The sequence below is a fragment of the Solea solea genome, chromosome 17, assembly GCF_958295425.1.
Source record: "Solea solea chromosome 17, fSolSol10.1, whole genome shotgun sequence".
Lineage (NCBI taxonomy): Eukaryota > Metazoa > Chordata > Actinopteri > Pleuronectiformes > Soleidae > Solea > Solea solea.
This window is the reverse complement of record NC_081150.1, coordinates 13,215,681-13,239,429: the sequence shown is the minus strand read 5'-3', so window position 1 is coordinate 13,239,429 and position 23,749 is coordinate 13,215,681. Positions and strand designations below refer to the sequence as shown.

General features: G+C 40.1%; 2 protein-coding genes across 2 annotated transcripts; one reads left to right on the top strand and one right to left on the bottom strand.

Annotated features, from left to right (window-relative positions):
• Window positions 1–830: 830 nt before the first annotated feature.
• Window positions 831–8,988, top strand: nr2e1 (nuclear receptor subfamily 2, group E, member 1). The gene is made up of 9 exons (XM_058614066.1): window positions 831–1,448; window positions 3,782–3,927; window positions 4,692–4,779; window positions 5,464–5,699; window positions 6,110–6,256; window positions 6,716–6,812; window positions 6,923–7,072; window positions 7,552–7,657; window positions 7,875–8,988. The coding sequence occupies exons 1-9, from the start codon at window positions 1,388–1,390 to the stop codon at window positions 8,035–8,037; spliced, it is 1,194 nt and encodes a 397-aa protein (XP_058470049.1). The 5' UTR covers window positions 831–1,387; the 3' UTR covers window positions 8,038–8,988.
• A 1,027-nt stretch (window positions 8,989–10,015) lies between these two features.
• On the bottom strand, window positions 10,016–22,881 carry snx3 (sorting nexin 3). Its single transcript, XM_058614067.1, has 4 exons — window positions 22,685–22,881; window positions 13,539–13,634; window positions 12,784–12,908; window positions 10,016–10,927 (listed from the first exon to the last, which is right to left on the bottom strand). The coding sequence occupies exons 1-4, from the start codon at window positions 22,844–22,846 to the stop codon at window positions 10,822–10,824; spliced, it is 489 nt and encodes a 162-aa protein (XP_058470050.1). The 5' UTR covers window positions 22,847–22,881; the 3' UTR covers window positions 10,016–10,821.
• Between the last annotated feature and the right edge of the window lie 868 nt (window positions 22,882–23,749).

Genomic DNA, 23,749 nt, shown 5'->3' with positions numbered 1-23,749 from the left:
ATTATCATTGTAATAATAATGATAATAATTATGATAATAATAATAATAATAATAATTATTATAATAATAATTAAATAAACTGTAATAATAGTGTTCTAAACGAATGTAAACATTTTAAGATCATCATCACAAATTAATATCATTTAAACAGTGTGGCGCAGACATATGTATTTGAACATAACATAAACATGCACTATAAAAGCTCTATATATTAAACCCTATAATAAAAAATGAAAACATTTTGTTTTGATGTTTTGTTTACCTAACTTTATTTTTTTACATATTTAATGTGGCTAATAATTGGATTAACTGTTAAAATTAAGGGTAAAAGTCATTGTAAGAACAGTTGGAAAGTCAAACACCTGCAACAGGTTGAAATAGTGAAACTAAAATTACAAAGATGAAGAAAATAATACTTAAATAGTATATTTTACAACAAAATAAAGGTGTGAGGATTTTTCTTTACAATAATACAAACGTTTTTAATAGAAAAACGCACACGCAGTTGTTTAACATTAACTCTGTGATTTAGCTGTTAAAACATCTGCATTTGCTGTTGACTGTTGTGAACGAGCAGGGTCTATTATATACATGAAATGATCCTCAAAATGTATAAATGTAACATTAACGATGAAGGAGTATGGCACTACTGAGATTCAAATAAATAAACAACAACACAAATATAAGCAGCTAAAGCTAAGTTAAAATGTTGCTGAACACTTTTCTTTTTAGATTCAAGAGCACAAACATCACTCACACACACATTCACACCACCAGCCACACACACACACACACTCACACACACACTCAGGCGCACACACACGCCAGTGACGTCAGGCTGGAGTTTGGAGTAGAAAGCCAAGTGGATGAAGGAAGTGGAGATCTCCACCCTCCAGCCTCCAGCCTCCCCCGTGACACTTCTCATAAATATTACCGAGGCTTATTTGGGGGGAACTCGCACCACAAAGTCACATCGTGTCTTGGTTTTAAAAGCTCTCATCTGCCTCAGTATCCGAATACTGTTGCTTTCTTTCTTTCTTTCTTTCTTTCTTTTTTGGTTTTTCCTTCCTGCTGGTGCACAGTTTATCACTGAAGTCAGAGACGCGCCGGGCAAAGCTTCTCCAACTCTGAACTTTACGCACCGAGCAGGAGCTCTGCTGCCGCCGCCGCTGATCAGTCTCTGTCCTGGAGCTGCGGTCCGCGTCACTCCGCGATCACTGTGGGCTACAATGAGCCATCGAGTGTCTTGACGCGGAGTCATCGAGCGGAGATTTACGCTTGTCAAGTTGAGCAGCTCGGGGGATTTGATTTTGGTAAAAAGAGAACATAGAGAGAGGATTGTTTTTTTTGTCTTTCTTTCTGAACTGTATCATAAAGTCGAACATCCATGATGAGCAAACCCGCCGGTTCAACAAGTGGCTGTTTGGATATTCTGAACGTCAAATCAAGTAAGTGTCGCCTTCCTCTCTTCCTGACGCTCCCGAGTGACTTTGTGTGGCTTTAGATTCGCTTCTCCGTGAATTAAGTCCGTTGTTTTTTGACGCGTCGGACAAATAAAGTTAAAGCACAGCTGCTGTTTCTAATGTCACTACAATAAGAAGTCGTTTCACTCCTCGTGCGCGTGGAAAAAAAATGAAGTGTGATAAGCGGTCCGTGGGGAATAGCTGTCGCTTGTTTCTTCTTCCAAGCGCGCGCGCACACACACACACACACACAGTGTACACACACACTTTGCTGCGTAAACTTGTGTCCAAAGCGAAATCATGGCACTTAAATAATCTACTGTCACATTAGGCAGATCACATTTTAGAGGACATAAATATTAACGTGGAGTTGCGCCTCATCCATCCACGCGCTGCTCTCTTCGCCTCCCACTTTATGACACTTGTTGCCTGTAAAAAATTGTATAATAATGTCTCCAATAATAATAATAATGATAATAATAACAATACAACAATCTGAGGGAACATTTACTTTTACTTTTTGGTGCCAATTGATCTAAAGTGGATCCATATCTTGTGGTAATTTTAATTTAGAAAAAATAAAACATCTCGTTCTTAAATTACACTCTTTCATTTACAAATTTAATTTTATATTAATCCCGAATGTGTTCAGTGATATGATGATTTTAAATTGATTTCATTTGTTTTCATTTTCTTGACTTATTGTGTGTTATGTTAGTTTTAGTTTGGCAATTATTCCTGTACGAGGCCTCCTCATAAATATAAATTAAATCACACATAATCCAGGCCTAAATCAGGCTGTTGTTTTTTGATTTTAAATATAGGATGATTTTCTTTGCCGGTTCCATTCGCACGTTTAGTTGACTTCAGCACGGCCAAATAATAATAAAAACGTGTCCTTCTCTCTCTCAGTGAAACTTCACGTCCACTTCTTTCAGCAGGTTCTCGCCTTGATGCTGATTACGTTAATAGAATATGCCATAAATCTTCGACCAATTACCGCGCACAATGGAGACGAATTGGACCCCCACCGCGGGAAGTTAAATACATTTCCCTCTTACACAACATCACCGCGCGTCATTTTTATGTCACCGACTCTCAGCAAACTTCATATTTTTGTGTGTGAGTGTTTCCGTCATGGTTCACATTTGGTTTAATTGCGCATGGGAGTTTTTTTTTTTTTTCGAAATGTAACTGTCTTGTTTCATATAACTCACACATTTAAGTGCAGTTTTATTAGCAATTTATTTCATGATTCATTTCCCTGAGCTATATCACTTATTTACTTTATGTCTCTCTGCACAGTGCACGTAAAACGCTTCAAACAAAGTTGTCCACCTTCCTCTTAAAGTAATGACACGGCTGTGGCCCGCACTTAAATAGCTGCACAGCTCTCTGAATCTTCATAATCTGGCAATTGAGGCACGATAACTCTCTCCCGGAGTCATTGTTTTTGCTGCTGAGTACTTATTCCCATGCTACCCTTTTTGACGGGTCACTGGTGAATCAATGAGCAGGTGGCAAAACGTCAGTGTAATTACATAGGCGGCTTTTCCCTCCAGAATAATAATAATAAAAGACTCCTCATATGCATACAAATATAGCTCTTTTTCATAGATTTGAATACAAAATCTTCACACACAAGAAAAAAAAAAATCACATATTTTTTTTCATCTACACCGGAGTCGATTTACATACACTTCATTTGAGTTGGTGAAACGAGTTGGTGCGCATTATTCTCATGGTGCAGTGTCACTCCCTAATCCTTGGGCCTATAGACCTGCGGGATAAAGCAGCTGTCGAGTCCTATTATGAAGGGGAGTTGGCAGCTTGTCGAGATCCAGGCAGTCAGACGAGGTTCAATGGGGGAAAATCATTAAGTTAACACTTTCCCCTAATGTCTCCATTGTGTGCCCTCGGGCCATTGTCTTAGAGAGCTCAGATATGACGCTTCCCACCGGACTTTATTCTTGAAATGTGCGCAGTGAATTCCCATGGTCGGACGAGGCGCGGGTCACGGTCCAGTGTGTGTGTGTGTGTGTGTTTGACAAAAACAAATACTTTCTGGGAAGTCAAACCAAGTTCAGTCCTGGCTTTTACTGTATGCACAAATTGGACCCCAGCGACATTGACTACAACTCATGAATTAAAAACTTTTCTAAAAGTTTTTTTGTCAAAGCTGTCTTGAAAAGTGTCCTTTTTTGTCATTCTTACAGAATCACAATTTACTACAATATTTGTATTCATTTCAAATTGAGGTGAATCTCTCCTACTGTGTATGAACGTTGTTTTTAACTGGAATAACGGGTCTTTCCCAGGTCGGATTCTGGACATCCCATGCAAAGTGTGCGGTGACCGCAGCTCAGGGAAGCACTACGGCGTTTACGCCTGTGACGGCTGCTCGGGATTCTTCAAGAGGAGCATCCGCAGGAACAGAACTTACGTCTGTAAATCTGGCTCTCAGGTGAGAGGCCTCGCCACTGTTCACTATTTACTCAAATCCTATATTTGTCCTCATTTTCTTTCCTTTTTTATGTTAGATTAAATATATTTTTGACATAGACGCTGGTTTTGAAAGATTCTTTCATTATACTCTTAATGGATGCAGGAGGAAGCAGGACAAATAAAAATAAAATTAAAAAAATAAAACCAAGAGAGCATTCAGTACCCAGTCATTCTGATTTCTACACTGACTAAATGATATCCAAGCAACATGCACTGCATTCATCTCCAGGGAGACGTGTTTGCTCAGACTCAGCCAAAAGATCACAACAGACTATTAAAGCTTTACGCACGAATGTGGCGTTTTACGCGCAGATGTCTGTTTGCTTTGCTCTTGCGGCGCAGCGTTAAGTCTCTCCTGATGAGCCTAATTGTGTCATGCCTGCGCCATTAAGTACTGAGCTAAACACCTCACTGCTGTAATATATCAGGTGTAATCCAATCTAATGTGATGACTCGAAGGCGAGGATTTAGGCAGCAGAGGGCGGGATGGAGTACTTATCCTGCAGGATCAGGGCGCACTGGAGCCGCAGGGGAGTAGCGCATAACTACACGATAATAGCACGATCTTTCACCTGGAGATTGGCCTCCCAGGCAGATAATAGTACCAAGCTTTCTGTCGTGCAAGCCCAGAGAATTTCAACTGGAATCTCTAACCCCCCTTCTTCCTTTTTCCCTCCCATACGCGCTCTCTCTCTCTCTCTCTCTCTCTCTTCCCCTGCACAGGGCGGTTGTCCCGTGGACAAAACTCACAGAAACCAGTGCCGAGCGTGCCGTTTGAAGAAGTGTCTAGAAGTGAATATGAATAAAGACGGTAAATTGAACATTTTTATTATTATTATTATTATTATTATTGTTATTATTAATATTAATAATAATAATAATAATAACCATGAGAAGTGTTGTGCACAGGGGGAGCAAAGGCTGAAGATAAAAAAGGGCACCTCCTCAATTATTAATTGGGAAAAAACTTACAGTGAAAGATCTTGTACTTACATATCTATACACTTCAATAAATGTGCACCTATGGTGTTTAATATGCCTGCTCAACACTTTTCTACAAAGTCACTGCATAGAAGTTACTGCTGTGTGGCAGAATGTACAACTCAAATGCAAATTAAGGGCATTTTACATTATTTTAATTGAGAATTGATGCTGGAAAAAAAATTAAATATGAATTTAGAAAAAATAAATGAATAACAATGTCTTTCAAAATGGGTATTTATATATACATAGTTGAGGACAAAATTATTAGCCTTCCATATGATAATGTCATTGTTTTAAAGGCATTTCCCAATTTTGGATACTTCCATGTTTTAACGTGAACAACGAAATTAAATTATTCCACAAAAACCAAAACCGACCAGGGTACAAATTGAGCCATAGCCATAGCATTGAGTGTAATGCTCAAAACTAACAAAATAAATCATTTCAAACGAAATTAACTTACTTCACCGACTCTCAACAAATACATTACATATATATGTGTGTTTCACAGCCGTTCAGCACGAGAGGGGCCCCCGGACCTCCACCATCCGCAAACAGGTCGCCCTGTATTTCCGGGGCCACAAAGAGGTGAACGGATCATCGACGCATTTCTCTGGAGGCTCTCTGCCCGGCCCTCCCTTCTTCACCACGGTCACTCAGCTAGAGCCACACAACCTGGAGATGAGCGCGGTGGCCACCACACCTGAGAGACAGGCCATCGTGGGTCTGGCACAGCCCACCCCGAAGGTAGATTTTTTTTTTATTCTCCTTCAATTTCGTATAGGATTTCTTATAATACGAATTCATTTATAAAATCATAATGTACAATTTATCCCGTGGGTGTTTCCTGTAATATAAACTTTCCAAATGTTATTATAGGATTAGTTTTCTTCGCAAAGTGAGAAGTTGAAATTCTTGTCCCGATTTAGCAGATTGTTCAGAGCCACAAATACGCCAATTAGGCCAGATTTATCAGCGCAAATCCGCCACAGGCAACAATTATGACAACAATAATTATAAAACCAGGTGCTGCTGATTGGGATTTGATCATTGTTATGCGCAATTACCTGCACAGAGAGTCACAGTTAACTGTGTTGTTGTTGTTGATGATGATGATGATGATGATGATGATGATGACGATGGTTTATTCCTTCCAGTATCCCCACGAGGTCAGTGGCACTCCAATGTTCCTCTACGAGATGGCGACAGAGTCAGTGTGCGAGTCGGCGGCGCGCCTCCTGTTCATGAGCATCAAGTGGGCAAAAAGTGTCCCTGCATTCTCCACGCTGCCTTTATCTGATCAGGTAAACTGTGGACTGATGGACAGAGTGAGACGTTTTAGAGACAGAAGTTCCAATGTGTTCTACGTGTAGGGAAACAATAAGAATATGTTAAAAAAAATGATAAAGTTTTTCAGGATTTAAAGTGAAATTATATGTTTAAGGCCATTTTGCACAGACATTTCAGGGGGCAGAGGGTTAAAGGAAAAGGGGGACACCACTCATAATCATAATATTGCAATTGCAAGTTGTACTTAAATATGTATTTATTCCAATAACCAACCACATATGTAGGTGTTTAACAACAACGTTTGGGTAAATCTGCTAAAACCAAAGGAGTTGCTGTGCATCAGCATGGAATTGAAAACCCAACATGTTTTACGCACGGATTACTGTTATTTGTGCTTAATGTGACTAAAACAAATGATTAAAACCTATATTTAAAAAAGCGTTTTAGTTAAAAAACAATCTTATCTTTCACAGTTGATTCTCCTTGAGGACGCCTGGAGGGAGTTATTTGTTCTGGGCATCGCGCAGTGGGCCATTCCCGTGGACTCAACCACTCTTCTGGCTGTCTCTGGTGTGTGCACTTGTGAGAGCACAGGCTGCAACAGGCCTCATATAGATGAACACGTGATAACAGTGTTATTCTGTATATAATGACCCTCTCTCTCTCTCTGTATGTAATAGGAATGAACACTGACAACACAGAGACTCAGCGGATGAATAAAATCATCTCTGAGATCCAGGCTCTTCAGGAGGTGGTGACCAGGTTCAGACAGATGCGGCTTGACGCGACAGAGTTTGCCTGTTTAAAATGTATCGTGACATTTAAAGCTGGTGAGTGCTCTAACTTATATTTATATACCATGCAAATGTCGGCGGATCAAAACAGAACCTGAAAATAAATAGAACGGTCATTATTGATCATTTTAGAGGAACTGAAAAAAACAAAAGTATATAGACAATTGTGTTCTATTTCTTTTACACCTGAAGTGCAATTTTCTTTAATTAATTAATCTTTAATTTTAACTGAGAATCAATGCTATGGGCCACATAAGTGCAGGTGCTCTGTCTGTGCACAAAACTGAAAATCTTTACTGCCCCCCCAAAAAATATTGCAACGTCCATTAATAGAAACTAAAGACCTGGAATGAAAATCACACAGATAATCAACAACTGTCCCTTAATAGTTTTGCGCAGTTTGTAGGCCTATATTAACAATGCAGTTCTGTACTGACATTAAACGTTGAATGGGTTCAAATGGAAACCTTAACTTCTTGGGTGACACTACTGACCGTTTCCTTCTGCCTCTGCAGTTCCCACGCACGGCAACACTGAGCTGCGGAGTTTCCGCAACGCCAGCGCCATCGCTGCTCTCCAGGACGAGGCGCAGCTCACTCTCAACAGTTACATCCACACCAGGTGAGACTCCGCAGACACGCGGCGCGTAACAGCAGCCTATGCATGCGTTCATTACCGAGTTAATGAGGCAAGAAGCCACAGTCACAGTCGCCTCCTGTAATTTTGCGCAGCTGCGTCAATTGGCAGCAATTTGTCACCAGGTGTGCGTTAATTAGAGAGGCTGCGTGAGACCGATTTCATTTATTTTTTATTTATTTGGTGATGTGTTGTGTTCCAGGTACCCGACTCAGCCGTGTCGCTTCGGCAAGCTGCTCCTGCTCCTGCCGGCTCTGCGCTCCGTCAACCCGTCCACCATAGAGGAGGTGTTCTTCAAGAAGACCATCGGAAACGTGCCCATCACCAGACTCCTCTCTGACATGTACAAGTCCAGCGATATATGAGTTTTCACCAGTGTGCTCGGAGCGGGGGAAAAACCACAACAACAACAACAACAACGCCTGACCTGAAGGATCCATAAATAAACTCACACTAAAACAGAAAGTGATCACAGGAAGCCAAGACCCTATAGCAGATGTAACCATGGGCTGAAACACAGACTGCACCACAGCCTGAATTCACCGTGTAGCCTGTTAACAGTTGCTCTAGTTGAGGGCTATAGCCAGTCATTTTCATTGACTAGAGTTGAGGACAAACAGCCTGCAGTGTTTGACTCCACCTGCTGAGCACGTCCAACAAAGACATGTTATATATATATATATTAATACATTTGTTTTCGAGTGTCTGTGAGACCAATGAGCTTGATGACCAATTCAATCTTTTTATTGCTGTGTTCAATCCCAACGGAGGAAGAAAAAAAACCGATGTCATGATGCGAGTCGCTGTCCCTCGATCTGGTGCTGAAACCAAACACACGGGGGCAACGATGTGGAAGCAACTCAGTGAAAATGTTGACTTAAAAATGGGTTATGCTCGCATATCCTGTGAAACTCCACGAATCAGAAGATGATGTTTTTGTATTTAAGTGGTCACTGTTCTGTTTGTGTGTCCTGGGTCGACTTTGTTAAGTTAGACACTAACACTGGATATTAAAAAAAAAAAGAAAAGAAAAGAAAGAAAAAAGAATCAGCACTTGGGAATGTTTTTGTGATCCGTGATGTTTTTATTCTGCTGTAAATACGTTAGAGTTATAACTGTGTAGGGTTGTAACAGAGAGAATAAATAAAATACACTGAATTGAGTTGTTTTCATATGATCCTGGCTTGAAGCTGCTCCACGTTATTGCAAATAATAGTGTTACGCTTCAGTTTGTTTTCATTGTAAAAGGTGAAAAATATCGAGATATTCCCAGGTCACGTTCAAAAGTGGTGAATAAATCCTAATGTGATGAATAACTTTTAATAACTTTGATTATTTCTTACATGTCGTGCATCAAGTGAAGTGGGTTTATGTGGTGGGTAAAGTTTATATACGAGTCATTTACTTTTGTTTCAGATTAATGTGTTTAATCGCACTCTGGCACCAGAGCAGCACCTCTTCTTTTTATCGAAAATATAAATATATTGTCATTTTAACTTGATGTTGAAGGAGCCAGAACTCAAATCTAAAATCTATGAAGCATATAAAAATATACATTTACTGGTCGTGACATATTTTGGTTATAAGAATAGATCGATCTATTAAATAAAAGGACTTTAAATGTGTTAAATGATTATGATGATGTCATGGGGTTGTTTCTAAATTATTACTTCTGTTTCTCTGTAAATTGACACAAAGCCTAAAGTGTCTCAATGATGTAAATAATAAATGATGTATTTATTGGGTAACATTAAATTGGGCACAATTTATATTACTGGCCCTGCGATGGACTGGCGAACTGTCCAGGGTGTACCCCGCCTATCGCCCGATGTAGCTGAGATTGGCACAGCACCCCCCGCGACCCTCTGGCAGAGGATAAAGCGGTAGATGATGACTGACTGACTGACTGACAATTTATATTACAGTACACTAATAATATGGTAATAATTTTGTAATAAAGGCATATTATTATGATAATACATCTTAATCCGATAGTAATCACCAATAACACCCTGAAAATAATGGAAAATGGGAGCATTATTTTTAATATGAATTTGAAGTTGCCTGATATTACTTTGGAAATAACATTAATGTACTATTATGTTATCTCCTTGTTATCATACTGTTATTGTTATGACCGGGGTGGAAATTGTACTGGAAAAATATGGTATTACCATAATATGACTTCCCTATTACAAAACTACGACCATATCATTAACATTTATTAGTGTACCATAATGTAAAGTTCTACCAAATGTGAATTTGGTGTGGCTGAAAAGGCCGCGGCGTCTTGACAGACAACTGTGAGAGAGTTTGGTCAAAAGTCCAAATGCACCAATGTACTTCCATTTCACCTATTTTATTGGAAAAATCTTCAAAATGAACAAAAATGGCACAGCAGTATACAAATCTCAAAATGCATATGGCCTGTAGAAATACTGCAGTTCCCTCTTTGTATATAATGTCTTTCCTGCTATAAAATTACCGTGATAAGTGGACGGGTGCTGGTTGATACGCTCACACACACACACTCTCTCACACACACACACACACACTCTCTCACACACACACACACACACACACACGCTTCCGATTGAAGAGAGAATCAACTGTGTGTGACTTCAGAATCAAGGCCCATCAAATACACGTGTGTTTAGTTGCTATATTTACGGTGAGCCATGCAATTATCGGATATATATATATATACACACACACACACATATATATATATATATAAATGAATTGATGGGTCTTTTCAAGAGTTTTGCATACATAGAAGACTTCACTACATAAAGGAACATATTTTAAGACATGACGAGCTAAATGATAAATACATAATATATCCATGTTAGTGGCATTTCCAGACAAAGGGATATAACTTTAAATTACTCTGAAGCACAGTTATGTTTTAAACATCCTTGACTCCAATTAGAAAGGGGAAAACAAACACCGATCAGGACCACTAACTGAACTTAAAAGAGGCAGTGAGTGAACGATATTATTGGGACGAGGTGGCGGGTGGTCGTCTTTGAAATGTATATTGTTTGTGAGAAACCTGGAGCAGTGACGAGAGCTTTGGGTTGTCGGACCACGCCGGGCTGAGCAGGGGTTGAGCCGCACCGGGGGCCAAGCGGGGCCATCGTTTCTCTTCAGGCTTGTCTGATTTTGGATGGGGTGTAGTTCTTGTCCAAGGACTCGTCCTGTAGAAACATGTGCAGGCATCGCTCGTTCTGGGCTAGAGGGTGACCGGCCACTCTGAAACACACCACAGTGGAAACGGTGTAAACAGGTAGGTTTTTTTGACGCCTCAGGGACATTTGCAAAAGGTGACAGTTAATTAACCTTTAATTAAAAAGTTAAAAGCTTCAGCTTTTGGCAGAAGCGCACAAGTGGATTAAGGAGTCATTTGGAATGTGTGAGGTAACATTTATATTATTAGTATTCGGTACAACTGTGCGTACTTAAATACTGGTGACATTCTCCAGGTTTAAGGTAAAATGCTTCCCTTAAAGTTTGCATTTCACAGATTCAGACCCGCTCTTCCAACAGTCTTCTTTTACATATGCCAAGAGTAAATTCGAATTTCAGAAAACTGTGTTCTCTTTTGGTGCAGCTAATGTGTTCTATTTTACATTTTTTAAGTTGCAACATCATATTTTACACACTTGTCGTTCAACTTTGCCAAATTGCTATGACTCAAATAGTTTTAATGAATCAATTTCCTGCACTGCCTTTAATTGTCCATGCTTCTCCTTATCACCGTAAATGTGGGTCACCCCGAAATAAAGGTTTTGTTAACAGCCATCTTCTAATTAATTCTTTAAGACATTTATTGGGGGGCATAATTGCCTTCATTTAGCAGCTGGAAACTTTTTTCTCAACCTCTACTTTTACATGCGAGTATCATTTACCGAAATGAATTTGATTACATCACATCCATTACAGCTATGTTATGACTACAGCTAGAGATTGCAATATTTCTGACTGTTTACCTCCGTTAAAGCCACTCTGACATGAGGCTTTCCTTTTAATGCCCCTCCAGATGACAAACACGAGCTTAATGGGCCTGAGCCCGTGCAGCTGAGACTGAATGTCTCAAAACAGATCAATATTTCAGATAAATTAAGCTGCTCATGAGGCACGGCCACGACAAATATTAGGGCAATCAGTAGAAAATCAACACTGCGATACAACAAACTCTTTTTAGTCGTTTTTTTGGACGACGTGCAGCAGGAGATTCTCAAGGCCTTGCTTGCTTTTTTTCTGAAGTGGGGATGTGTTGCCCTTCTCTTATTCCTGAAGTTTGAATTACGCCGTTTGAGGCTAATCAAAAACTGACGCTTATCTCATCTCCTCCTTCTCAGTTGTTTCAATGCAACAATGGTCCCAAACGATTTTGTCTTCACAATGCTCTCAATCACAGATTAAAACAATGCTGCCATCCACATCGTCCAGTATTAAGTCTGAACAATGATATGATCAACGGCGGCGTTTCATTCACTGGAGGCAAAGGGGGGAAAACCTTAATTGCCAGCACATTCTTATTTATGGATTTTAATTTTCTCAACTGTCTTTGCGCACTTAATATTCCAACAGGAAACATTGACGCATTTGCACATGAAACAAAGATAATGGCCAAGTCTGCAATCAAAGCAAATAATTACAATCACACAGTAACTTTTATTGTTCTGCAGCTGAAAACGAGGACATGCTGGATCAAAAATAAGCAGAGGTGCACACAGCATCCCATGGAACCACGCGCTGTAATTTGAGCTGCAATTATCATAAATTACACATCAACAATAAAACAAATCTGGGAAAAATGATGTTGTGAGGTGCACACTTGAGTCCTCTTTAAGTTATTTTTGTCCTTTGCAGGGTAATTATGAAAGAGAATTAAGGAGGAAAAGAAAAAGACCTGCCCATCTAAGCTGTTTCAGTTTGTTAACAATAAGAGAAGTGAAAAAGTTGAATATACTTGAGGCACAAAGTGTTTCATTGTTCTGCAAATGACTGTGGATACAGAGAAGCTGTAAAGAATAAAAAAAAGTTTTTACCTCAAGGCAAGATAGGAGAGGAACAGAGAAAGTCAAAGTTGTGAAACAGCCTACTTGTTGAGAAACTGCTCCAGACCCTGTCTTCGCTCCTCAATGAAACCATCTTCAAATATCCCATCGTCCCCCCGAAACGGAAGCTGTCTGATAAACGCCTTTCCTGGAAGAGGAGGGACGACCACCTGGAATGAGAGGAAATCACAGACCGGCAGGTTAATAAGAACCTATTGCTTATTTAACAGAACATATGTGCTTAGAATTAAGACATTAATAACCGATTGTACAATCTGTGAAGTCCGATAAACCGAGGTCAGATCTGATCTCCTATGCTCAGTGCTACCCAAACACAAGTTACGCGAGGCTCAAAACCAACAGTCAAAATGTTGCCCAAGAAATTAAAAGGTTTAGAAGCTGTAAAAATGGTCACATGACATGGGGAAGGAGTGGCTAGCACAGTTGCCTCACAGCAAGAAGGTCGACGATTCAAATCCCGGCTTTCTCTGACTTACTCTCACACTCCTAAAATATGCACAGGTTAATTGGACACTATATGTTTGCCCTGCGAAGGACTCGCGACCTGTACAGGGTGTAACCAGCCTTTCGCACCCTTTGTCAACTGGGATTGGGATTGGCTCCTCTACAACCTTCATGTGTAGGATTAAGCAGTAGAAAATTAGTGAGTGAGAGAAGACGTGAACAACAACTTGCCTCTAGACGAAGCACAACAAAGGCAGATGTGGTCAATGTAATATAAAGATTTGGTGAGGCAAGTATTTCAGAGGCTTTGCGGCGAGTTGCCGTCAGTGTCTCACCTTGCTCTCCCTCTCCAGCTCCGCTCTGAGCCACTCAAAGTCACTGTATCGCCTCCGCACAGAGGACTCCTTCTGCTTGAAGATGGGCAGGTTCGTCTGTGGACAAACACAAGTGGCAAACTGTTACAGCGACGTCTGCTTTGGTTTAACGACATTTCCTTAAATCACTGTGGCTAATAAATGAACTAAAGAATCATTGAGGATTTTCATAAAGCCACAAAAAGTAAAGAACGTGTAGTTAAACAGACAATTCACCGTCCTTAGGATTTAAGATTTACAACCGCTACAAACTAAATCACAGGTCACACTTCCGGCTCCAATAGTAGAAATATCAGAAAACTGTTGTTAACATGCTATAATACTTTTTTGGTTCTTACTTCAAGGTAAATGTACCTTCTTACATTTGTTTCTAGTGTAGCCTTGCGTTTTCTACTCTGACTTTATTCAAACAAAAAACGAGGCCTAAAAGAAAACAACTAAGGACACAAAATGAACCAATCCAGATAAAAAAATAAAAAAATAAACTGGCCTCCAGACAAAGTTCACTTATGTTTTGCTCAACAAGGTCAATTGCACTGAGAATGTTTGGCTTTTTTTTCCACTGGTGTGTTCGTGTATACCAGTGCACAGATGTGCGCGTAATTCTAAGCTGCTATTGACAAGCACTTGAGAGTGAATTTAATATTAAAAAGGGGAGATGTTTTGACATTGACGGAGAACACTGAAGCAAACAGCACATTACAGCACAATGCCAAAGCTCTTCACTAGTCCTGGCAGCACATGGCCATCCCATGACAATGTGCAAACACAGAGCGAGTGAATGAGCATTTCATTGGCAGGCAACATTCGGAGAAGGTCAGAATTCATGGGAGGAGGAGGAGGAATCACAAGAGCAAGGCAACTGAGCAAGTAGGCGCAGCATGAATACAGTGTGTGCAGGAGACTGATCGATGAGCAGATGGCTGTGTGCAGGCAAAGGGATGGAGAGTTAACTAGAAGGCTGAGTAAATGGCTGAGCAAAAGAAAAAAAGAAAGGAAAAGGAGGGGGTGTAAAGGAAGAAAAGAAAAACTGGAGAGGTTGGGAGCTTCATCTGGTCTGTGCAGGACTAATTAAGGAGGGAGGAGAGCAGGAGTGGTCTTTTTGCTCTCATCGTCTCTTCCTTTCGTTTTTCCACTCTTTATTTCCCCTCACTCTGTGATAATAAGTCAGATTTTCTGCCCTTGAGACTCCTCTTGGTGGTGTTTCAATGGGGGGGTGGGGGGTGGGGGGGGACACAGGCATTCATTTTCTTCCCTCTCTGCTCTGTCCTCTCCTCAGTCCTCAAAACTGTGGATCCCACCCACATTTGGTGGGAAGGAGTGAGAATTTCTGGTAAAGATCTCACTGTGATGATAAGCCGCACAACGGTAACGTAACTGTGATGTTACGTTTGCCCAGAGAACGAACGCTGGTCATTTTAAATGCACCTCTGGGGTTGTGACAAAAAGCTATTTTTGTTGTGATAATCAAGTGCTTGAATCTTGAATCGGTCACTTACGTAGGTACACCTGCAACATCCAGTGTAACAAGCTCAAAAAGAATTGGGCCTCTTTAAAGATAATAGTGCTCCATTATAATGAAAAATGTGAAATGATTGTTGCTTACATTTTACCCAATAAATTGAAATGGTGCGAAGGAGCAACAGAAACCACTTTCAATAAAACACAGTCCAGTACAAAGCGACTACTTAATTATTGTATCATACAATCAGATTAATAACTACAACACTTCAAAGTGGCCATAATGCACTGCATTAAGGTAAAACATGTGGAGGAGTTCTTGCACTGGATTTGCTGTACACACTGGCAAGCATCAAACACAGTTTCCGTATAGGTTCTAGTTCCAATCGGCCTGCGTTTACACCAGTTAAGTAAAACCAAAGTTCCACCAGGTGTTGCATGTTCGGCATGTTCTTCGTTTCCTTGTGTACTTTCACCGGTATTGTCCTTCCTTTTTCCTTTTGTCTACAGCATACACAGGCAAACCCACTGATGACTTACTGGTCAGCAAAGGGCTAAATGTGTGAATTTGGCGTGAATGTGTCAGTCGGCTCAGAATTTGGTTCGGTAACTTCAGAACATGCTGGAGCTGTGCCAGTGTGAAACAGTGGTGTGCCGTTTCACTGTGCGGCACTGATTCCCAGGGTCTACATTGAAGTCTAAGCAAATGGTGTCAACGGCATTATGTTTCTTTGCAAACTTCATACAGTGACGTTTGTGATAATGTTGTATGGGATTTTTCCCTCTTACATGCACCAGTGACATTTTTCTAGTTCATAAAAAAGTAAGACTACATTAATTCATGCCAGTTGCAATAAAATGTCAGAGGATTTGCTCTGGAGTGAAAGTTTAAACTAATTGTGGTTTTGAAATCTTTTCATGGACAACAACAAAACACATAATAGCAATTATGTGTTTCGTATCAAAGTGTGTACACACTGCATAAGCATTATATTGCTATTTAGTGAGGTTTTTCTATATTGATATTGACGAAAATGACATCATGGTCTATATATTATTTAATTATTGCCCAGCCCTACTTCAAAAGCAGACTTTTACATACTGTATGTACAAATCTGGGTATTGTTTGTTTGTGTTTGTCAGTGAGAAAACGAAGCATCAAATTTCAAAATCTGTCTCTAACTCTTATGTAAACTCAGTTGCAATAATAGGAAAACATCCTTACTCTGTCACCAAATTGGTACCTGTATACTCAGTCTCTGCCACTCCCTCTTTCCCACAGTTTTTTTTTTTTCATGCAACTCACCAGCCCTAAAACATTCCCTCAACCCATAATTTCAAGTTCTCTCCAGGTGAAGTTGTCAATTAGCCCCTCACTCCTCCTCTTTCTCAGGTCACAGGAGAAGTGGATTATCTTAGCTTTATCGCCCCAGTGCTCTAGCATTAACTTCACTCTCCTCTCACCATGGACCTGCTGTGTCATGTTACCTCACAGCATGGAGCGCCACAAAGTTAATCCCCACCACAACAGATCACAGTTACAGGTAATCTGCCACTGCCGTGACTCTAATCCCATCATGTGCGCACACACACACACACACACACACACACACACACACACACAGAAATCACTTAAGCGCTCACAAGCACACACTGACGTACACGAGGTATACACGAACAGGTGTCAAGTGCTATAGATCTGACCAGTCATACAGTTAGTATCGTAAAAATAATAGCCCAGAGCGCTCAAGCTTGTTTGTACACTCAGGCGAACGATCTCCAGACAATGAAGTTAGCAGGGAAGGTGTAAGGAAAGAAAGTCACCTGGCCTTTCAATCCTCTCACCCTCTCTAACCCTGTGATTAAGAGATTGCCCTTGCAGGACAAGGGGAGGAACGTAAACGACAGAACTGAAAAATGAGAGGTCTCACTCTCTGTTTCGCTCTCTCTCACTCTCATACACACACACACACACACAGGAGGAGGCGGTGCGTGAGAGCTCTACGAGTCAAAGATCAGGTTTCCCCTGGCCTCTGTTCTCTTCATGGCTGGTTAGAGGCAAGGGCTTGGGTGTCTCAACTTACTGGCCCCTGCAGTGTTTGGGACATGGGACCAGTCCAGACTTAGCCACTTCTTAGCATTTCATTAATTGTTTAAATAGGCACACTTTGATTCTCACACTTTCTATGGGAAAATCATAAAAAAAGATAAAAGGATTGTGAAAGACAAACATTAGCAGAGGAAGAAAAAAGCCAGATACACACAAATGAGGCATTAGTGGTTATCCTAAAAGCAGCCCTAAAAGGGAAAAACCTGTATTATTATTTTTAAAGAGGAGCATAAAGCTAGATGTAGATCTTTCAAAGTGGACCTACTAGCTTTATTTTCCATTTGGAGCGTACAAGGTGCAATCCATGCTTCATGGGAAGAGTGTCTGACTCATAATGAGAGGGACACAATACCTTAGGCTCATTGAAAATGGGTTGAAAAGAGGCAAAAACCCCTTAAAAACAGAGAGAACAGTGAAAGACCGAGAGAGGGGACAAAGATCACTCATCTCCTGAGAGAATAGTTCAAGGCCACCATGCATTAGCTTTTAGCAGGATGGATTAAGTCAAGTTTGAGAGAGCGCATCCTAAACCTCCCCCCCACGCCCTCTTCTCACCCCTCCCATATACTCCCTTTTCAGAATAACAGCATTAAAAATGGCAACATAATACCATCTCATTGCATCATATTCCAAAATGGGGGGAAAAAAGACAGGGAACAAAAGAGTTAAGGCTATAGGTCTTTTGCTCTTGCCTCTCCATGTCCTCTCTCACTCGTTCCCTTGCATGCAGGCCCCTGTGGCCTGACAGCCTAGACTCAGCGAGCTGGCAAAAAGCTGCTTTGTTGCCATAGTTTCAACTCCCACTTTTGATACTGTCATTTCAAGTAGGATATGGTAGCCTTGATACAATATGTTCCCCATTTCCATTAAAATAGTTGTCGAAGAGGATGCTGTGGACTTTGGATTACACTTGACTGTGCCTGACAAGCACCCCCCACCCCACCCCACACACACACACTCCCCATCTCTCTCCATTTTATTAATGACCAAAGCCCCCCGCCCCAATGTCCAAATGGAAAAGAGAAAGAAAGAAGAAAGACAGACGGAGAAGCTATGGGAGTAGAGAAGAGGAGGGGTAGAAGACTGAGTGAGAGTGAGAGACAGAGCTGTAAGAGGCCTTTTATGTACTCCTATCCATAAACAAAGTGAGATCCCAAAGTTCACTCCATTGAATGTGCTCTCTGGATGAGATGGGAACCAAGTAAAGACAAGAAATTTTGATAATACTCAACATCCCCTTCACACACAAACACAGACACACACACACAGACACACACACACACACACATCACAAACCCTCTGTTTGATGAAGGTATAAAAACGATGTTGCTTGAGCTCGAACCAGTAACAACCCCCGAAAAACATTAGGTGACATGATAATACACTATTGTACAACTTTATGGACCAGTAGGAACATGACAAACATGTGCAGGGGCAGAAAACAACCTGACAACCTGACACTAAAAATGAAAATAGAGAACAGAAAATTGTTTTTACACCACTCCGGCCATTACAAGATGGCTCAGGCAAAATTAGATATCCTTTCATTATGAACTGAGCTTCAGCCGGACTGAAATGAGTGGATGGATCACATTGATTTTTAACACTAAAGACAGGACTGGCTGTCAACAAGTGACCTACGTAATCTGCCTCAAGCAAAACAGTTTTCACACAACAAACCAAACCTTATACAACTTGTCCCAGCACTAATTGCGTTGAACATTCAACAAGTACCGATCCCAAGCCAAAGGCCTAATCTGACACATATTTAAACAGAGTCACAGCAAACGTGGGCACTCTCGTATGACAAAATATGGCCTTACAGTATAGTAAACCACATTCAGTTATCACAAGGACTGTAGTAACTCACATACTGTGAGATACTTTAAACCAGGTAAAGTGACTGCACACAGTAAAGAGAGAAAATGGGATAAGTGGGCGAAGGGATGAAGGCTGGTGAGGGGGGTGGCTTTCTGCCCTCCCATGGTAGGGGGTGTGGAGTAAGGCTGGGGAATAAACACTCCAACTCCCCCACACCGTGGCCCGTTTCATTCTTCCCTTCTATCAATGAGGGGATTAGGCCGACTGTCTGAGCGGCCACAAGGGCTCTCTCTCAGTTTCAGATGGATAGCGGAACATCAGTGAGAACAGGGGACAAGGGAATAAGTTAAGAAAAGAAACTGTAACAAAATTAGATAACAAAATTTCAGTATAGACCTAATTATTGGAAGCACAATGAAACCAAACATAAGAGCAACAAAAACGATACGGCATGCACTCTGGAGAGCAGAACTGTGGCCAATGTTAAAATGTTATTGATGGAGTGAAATGCTTCTTAAGAAACCTGAAGAAAGAAGGAGAGAAGCAAAGCAAAGTTGACACCGTGTTTGTTGAGAATTGTGGGATGCGCCGCGTCCTCTGTGGTCTTATGCAAAGCAGGGTCACGCAAGGGTATGAGGTGCACAATAATGCTGATTACACGCATATGCTAATTATTACACGCTAATCAAGTACAGTAGCCTTATATTCAATGCCAACGCCTGGAGACGGGTTCTCTTCCCTCAACCCAATTCTTTAAGGTAAAGGGAAACTATAAATACTTGACGATGCTAACCAATCTAAACATGCCAGGCCACTAACTACAGGGGTGTCAGTTAAATGATGACACTTTACAGATAAGAGATGAGGCAATCAGTTGAGCATCATGACTGTGTGACAAGTCCATACTCCTAATGCTGCCTGCACATTAAACTCATATGTAAAGCAATAGCTGAATGGCAGCAAAAGGGACAAATGTCCTGAAAAATATGTATGTCTTTGGAAAAAAAAACTTTAAATAACAGAATTCAAACTTCAAACATGTGGTGATCAACCGTTTCGCTTGTGTGAAACTAAACCTCACCTTGTCATTGTCGTGTCTACAAATAAAAACTTTTATTCATGATCATAGTGTAACTTACACTTAGACAATCCCATTTTTTGTTTGTAACATTAGTCAATTTCAGAAGGGTTAAACCCTTCTGAAATGCCATTTAAGTGTCAATCCCCTAACAAATACTACATGATAAGGTTGAAGGCTTCAAGACAAATGTAAATGGGCCTCAAGTAAAGATAATTTTTGTAAATAATTTTGACGTAAGCAGCAGATAGGTGGGTATTTAAAAAAAAAAAAGATAACTCAGTCTAGTGCTGGAAAAAGCATGCCAAATCAACAGGTGGCACCAATACTATTGCTGAAACGATTAATCGATTACTCGACAACTATTTTAATAATTGATTAATCGGTTTTAAGGTTTTTTCATGATTAAAACAAGATTTCCGATTGTTTAAGCTTCTTAAATGTGAATATTTTCTTAATTTATTTGCTCTGGATAACAAAGAAATCATTAAAAGTCAATCATTTTGGTTAATGGACAAAACAAGACGTTTGAGAACATCATCATTTCCAGGTTTGATGAACACCGATCAACATTTTTTAAGGTGTACTTATATTTATGGACCAAACGATTAATCGAGAAAATAATAGACAGATTAATCGATTATGAAAATAAGGGTTAGTTGCAGCTCTACTGAAAAGCCTTGTTGGCCAATAAGAAGACAGAGGTCACATGACACAAGCGTGACAAATGAACAAAGGCAATGTCATGGCCGAATCAATCGATAACTGTGTCATCATTTCCAAAGGTCTCAGTTTTCGCCTACACATACAAAAACGCAAGACTAGAGTTTTCAAATAAAAATGGAAATAGCATTGTCCTTAATCTTCTTAATTTTTAGGGCTCTAAGTGCCAGGGTAGTGTGGATGACAGGCATATCCAGAGCAGAACTTATGCATTTTTAAACAAGAACAAAGAAGTGTAGCTGATAAATTACCAAAATGCAGTACTGATCTGAAGCTTGTTGAAAGTCGTCCAAAAACTTTTTATGCAGATTTGCATAAAAAGTGTGACTTGGTGTCCTCACCGATTGCTCACTAACATGCAAACCACATTTGCAGGCAGTAAAGATAATCTAACATGTGACATTTCACAACATATTAATAACAACCTTTAACCTTTTATGAAAGGGAAGAGAAACTTCTCTACGAAGAATCCTAAACTCCCCTGCAAATTCTTCAGTCAAGTAGGCGGAAGGAAATGTGTTGAGTGAGGCTGGGGGGGAAGAGCATCCTGTATCCTGTATCCTGTCTATAGTTACAAGGAAGCTGACTTGCTGATTTATCTTCTCCTTTAGCGTGATAGTGGCGCACACAACCCTACATGACTTTTGATGAATAAGTATTACCTCAGCCAAGAACGACATGTTTCTGACAGTGGTTGTCTGTCTGTTTATGTTAGGTTTTTATGGCTAGCAGAGCAGCATAACTACGGAAAGGAGGATTATTATTCTTTTGATTAATGTAGTATGTAAGTTAAGGAAGAAATTATTTGATTTGAAGATCTCCACATAAGGTAATGATAGCATTCTAGTTTATGTACATATAGCTTATATATCTATCTATATATAGCTTATGGTGGTACTTCAGACTGTGAAAAATGAAATACTCTCTGTTCGCTGCTTTTGCTATGGTGGTTGGGAAATCAGAGTCTACTTTATTTACATATTAAGCCCCCACTTCAAAACATTAAATACACTTTTGACGGTTTGTCAGTTCTGTGTTGTAAAAACATGGTGGCACAAGATGGCAGCCTCGTAAAGCAAGGCCCTCGCAGAGAGTACATGACAAGGCTTATTCTAAAGCTATACAAACCAAACTATTTATATTTAAAAGTGATTATACACTTACACAAATATATATGTGTATTGTATTCAATACATTCTTCAGACTGTTAGACAATGGATCTTTGAAATAGTATTAGTGTGATGAGTTTGTGAATGAGGGTTATCTATTATTTGCAGTCAGAAAATTGGGTGTGGCTGCAGGAGTATAACCCTGAACTGTTACAGAAAGCTTCAGTGTGTTATCACAGTTTTGGGCCAGGTTGCAACAGAGATTAAATAATTCCAACAAAAGTTTTGACATGGTGCCAAAGTGAACTGACAAAACTGCTGCACTGACGCGACACAGTGGGAGGAAAAAACTTTCAGGCTAATGTAAACAACTTTCCTGCTCCAGAAGAGCAATGGAAAACTCACATATACAGCGGATAGAGGGTTCACACTGTGTATGTAAATATTGACATTACTCATGTCAAATTAAATGATATGTATATTATTAAACGTACAAACTAATAAACTCCTAATATCAAGGACTGACATTACTTCGATGACAGGAAGCTAATCACCACCAACTTTGACGAGTGTCACTAGCCTGATAACTAGCAGGGGCAAACTTATTTCGCCAACAATCCTGTGTTTTTCGTGCACTATTGTTCACAAAGTCGAACAGCAACCTCGTCATCATGTGCATGTCTTTTACACTGCGATAGTCCAGATGTCAAGAAGTTTGAACGATCTTTGATTGCATAGCCAGGTCGCTAGCTCAGGTAGCTAGCTTACAAGCTAACACCATTAGCACTTGCTATAGCAGGCTCACCTTCAGTCTGATTTCGTAGGTGGTAAATTTGGCCCTGCCGACGCCGACGGTCTGAGGGTCGCTCACATCAATCTCTAGAAAATTACTCGGCGGGCCATACGCGTCATTAAAATTCTGAGGCTTAGCGCAGAGCCTTCTGGTGTCGGCTATGGTATCAGCCATGTCTTCCCCCTGTCCTTCTAGCAGCTCGTGTTAAGTTAGCCGGAATACAAGTATGTGTATTCCGCTACTGTCCTTCAAAATAAAAGCCCGTACTATTCCCACAAACTAAACAAAATAGACTTTTCTCTTCATACCGAATAATACAGAAAATCCAACACTGATCTACATACACTCAGATACAGTAGGGCTGTTAATCTGTACTCAATATATTATTTGTATCTTTGCATATCAACATAATATTAACCAACACTACCATATGGGATATTTGTTCTATTCTAAAAGGAATAAGAAATTATCTTTAAGAAAAATGTTGGCTTCCAAATCTTCCAATTCAATTAAACCATTGTCCTTTTAGCCCCCCCCCCCCTTTTTTTTTGTTGTGCTATAGTATAGAATAATTAAATTATTGAAATCCAATGAAATATTTCAGCCAACTTTAATGTTTAATGTCAAAGCTTTTTTGCATTGCCCAATTAATTTCCTTATTTCCAAACCACATATATCACTTGGAAACAAGATAGATCTAGGTTAACAATATACACAACAAATTAGTCAGACACGTTAAATTATGCACAAATTTGACCTTGTCTCGAATTAAGTATATTAGAAATTGGGTCATCATGACAATTGGTGATCTTTAAAAAAAATGCGAGCCCATAAATCAAATGTTTGAAAACTAAGTATCAATAATTCTATATTTCATGTGGTTTAGTCTTTTCATGCACTGATAATCTGAAATTGTAAATTTTACGTTGGAGGTAAATCACCTGACTTCCGGTATCATCTCCGTCTTACTTCCGATCAGCTGAGACTCGCATGACGCTGCTCGGATATCTGCCGCTGGGTTTGTTTACAACCCGCCGGAGGACCCTTTCGTTTATCCGACCATAGTCAAATATTGAT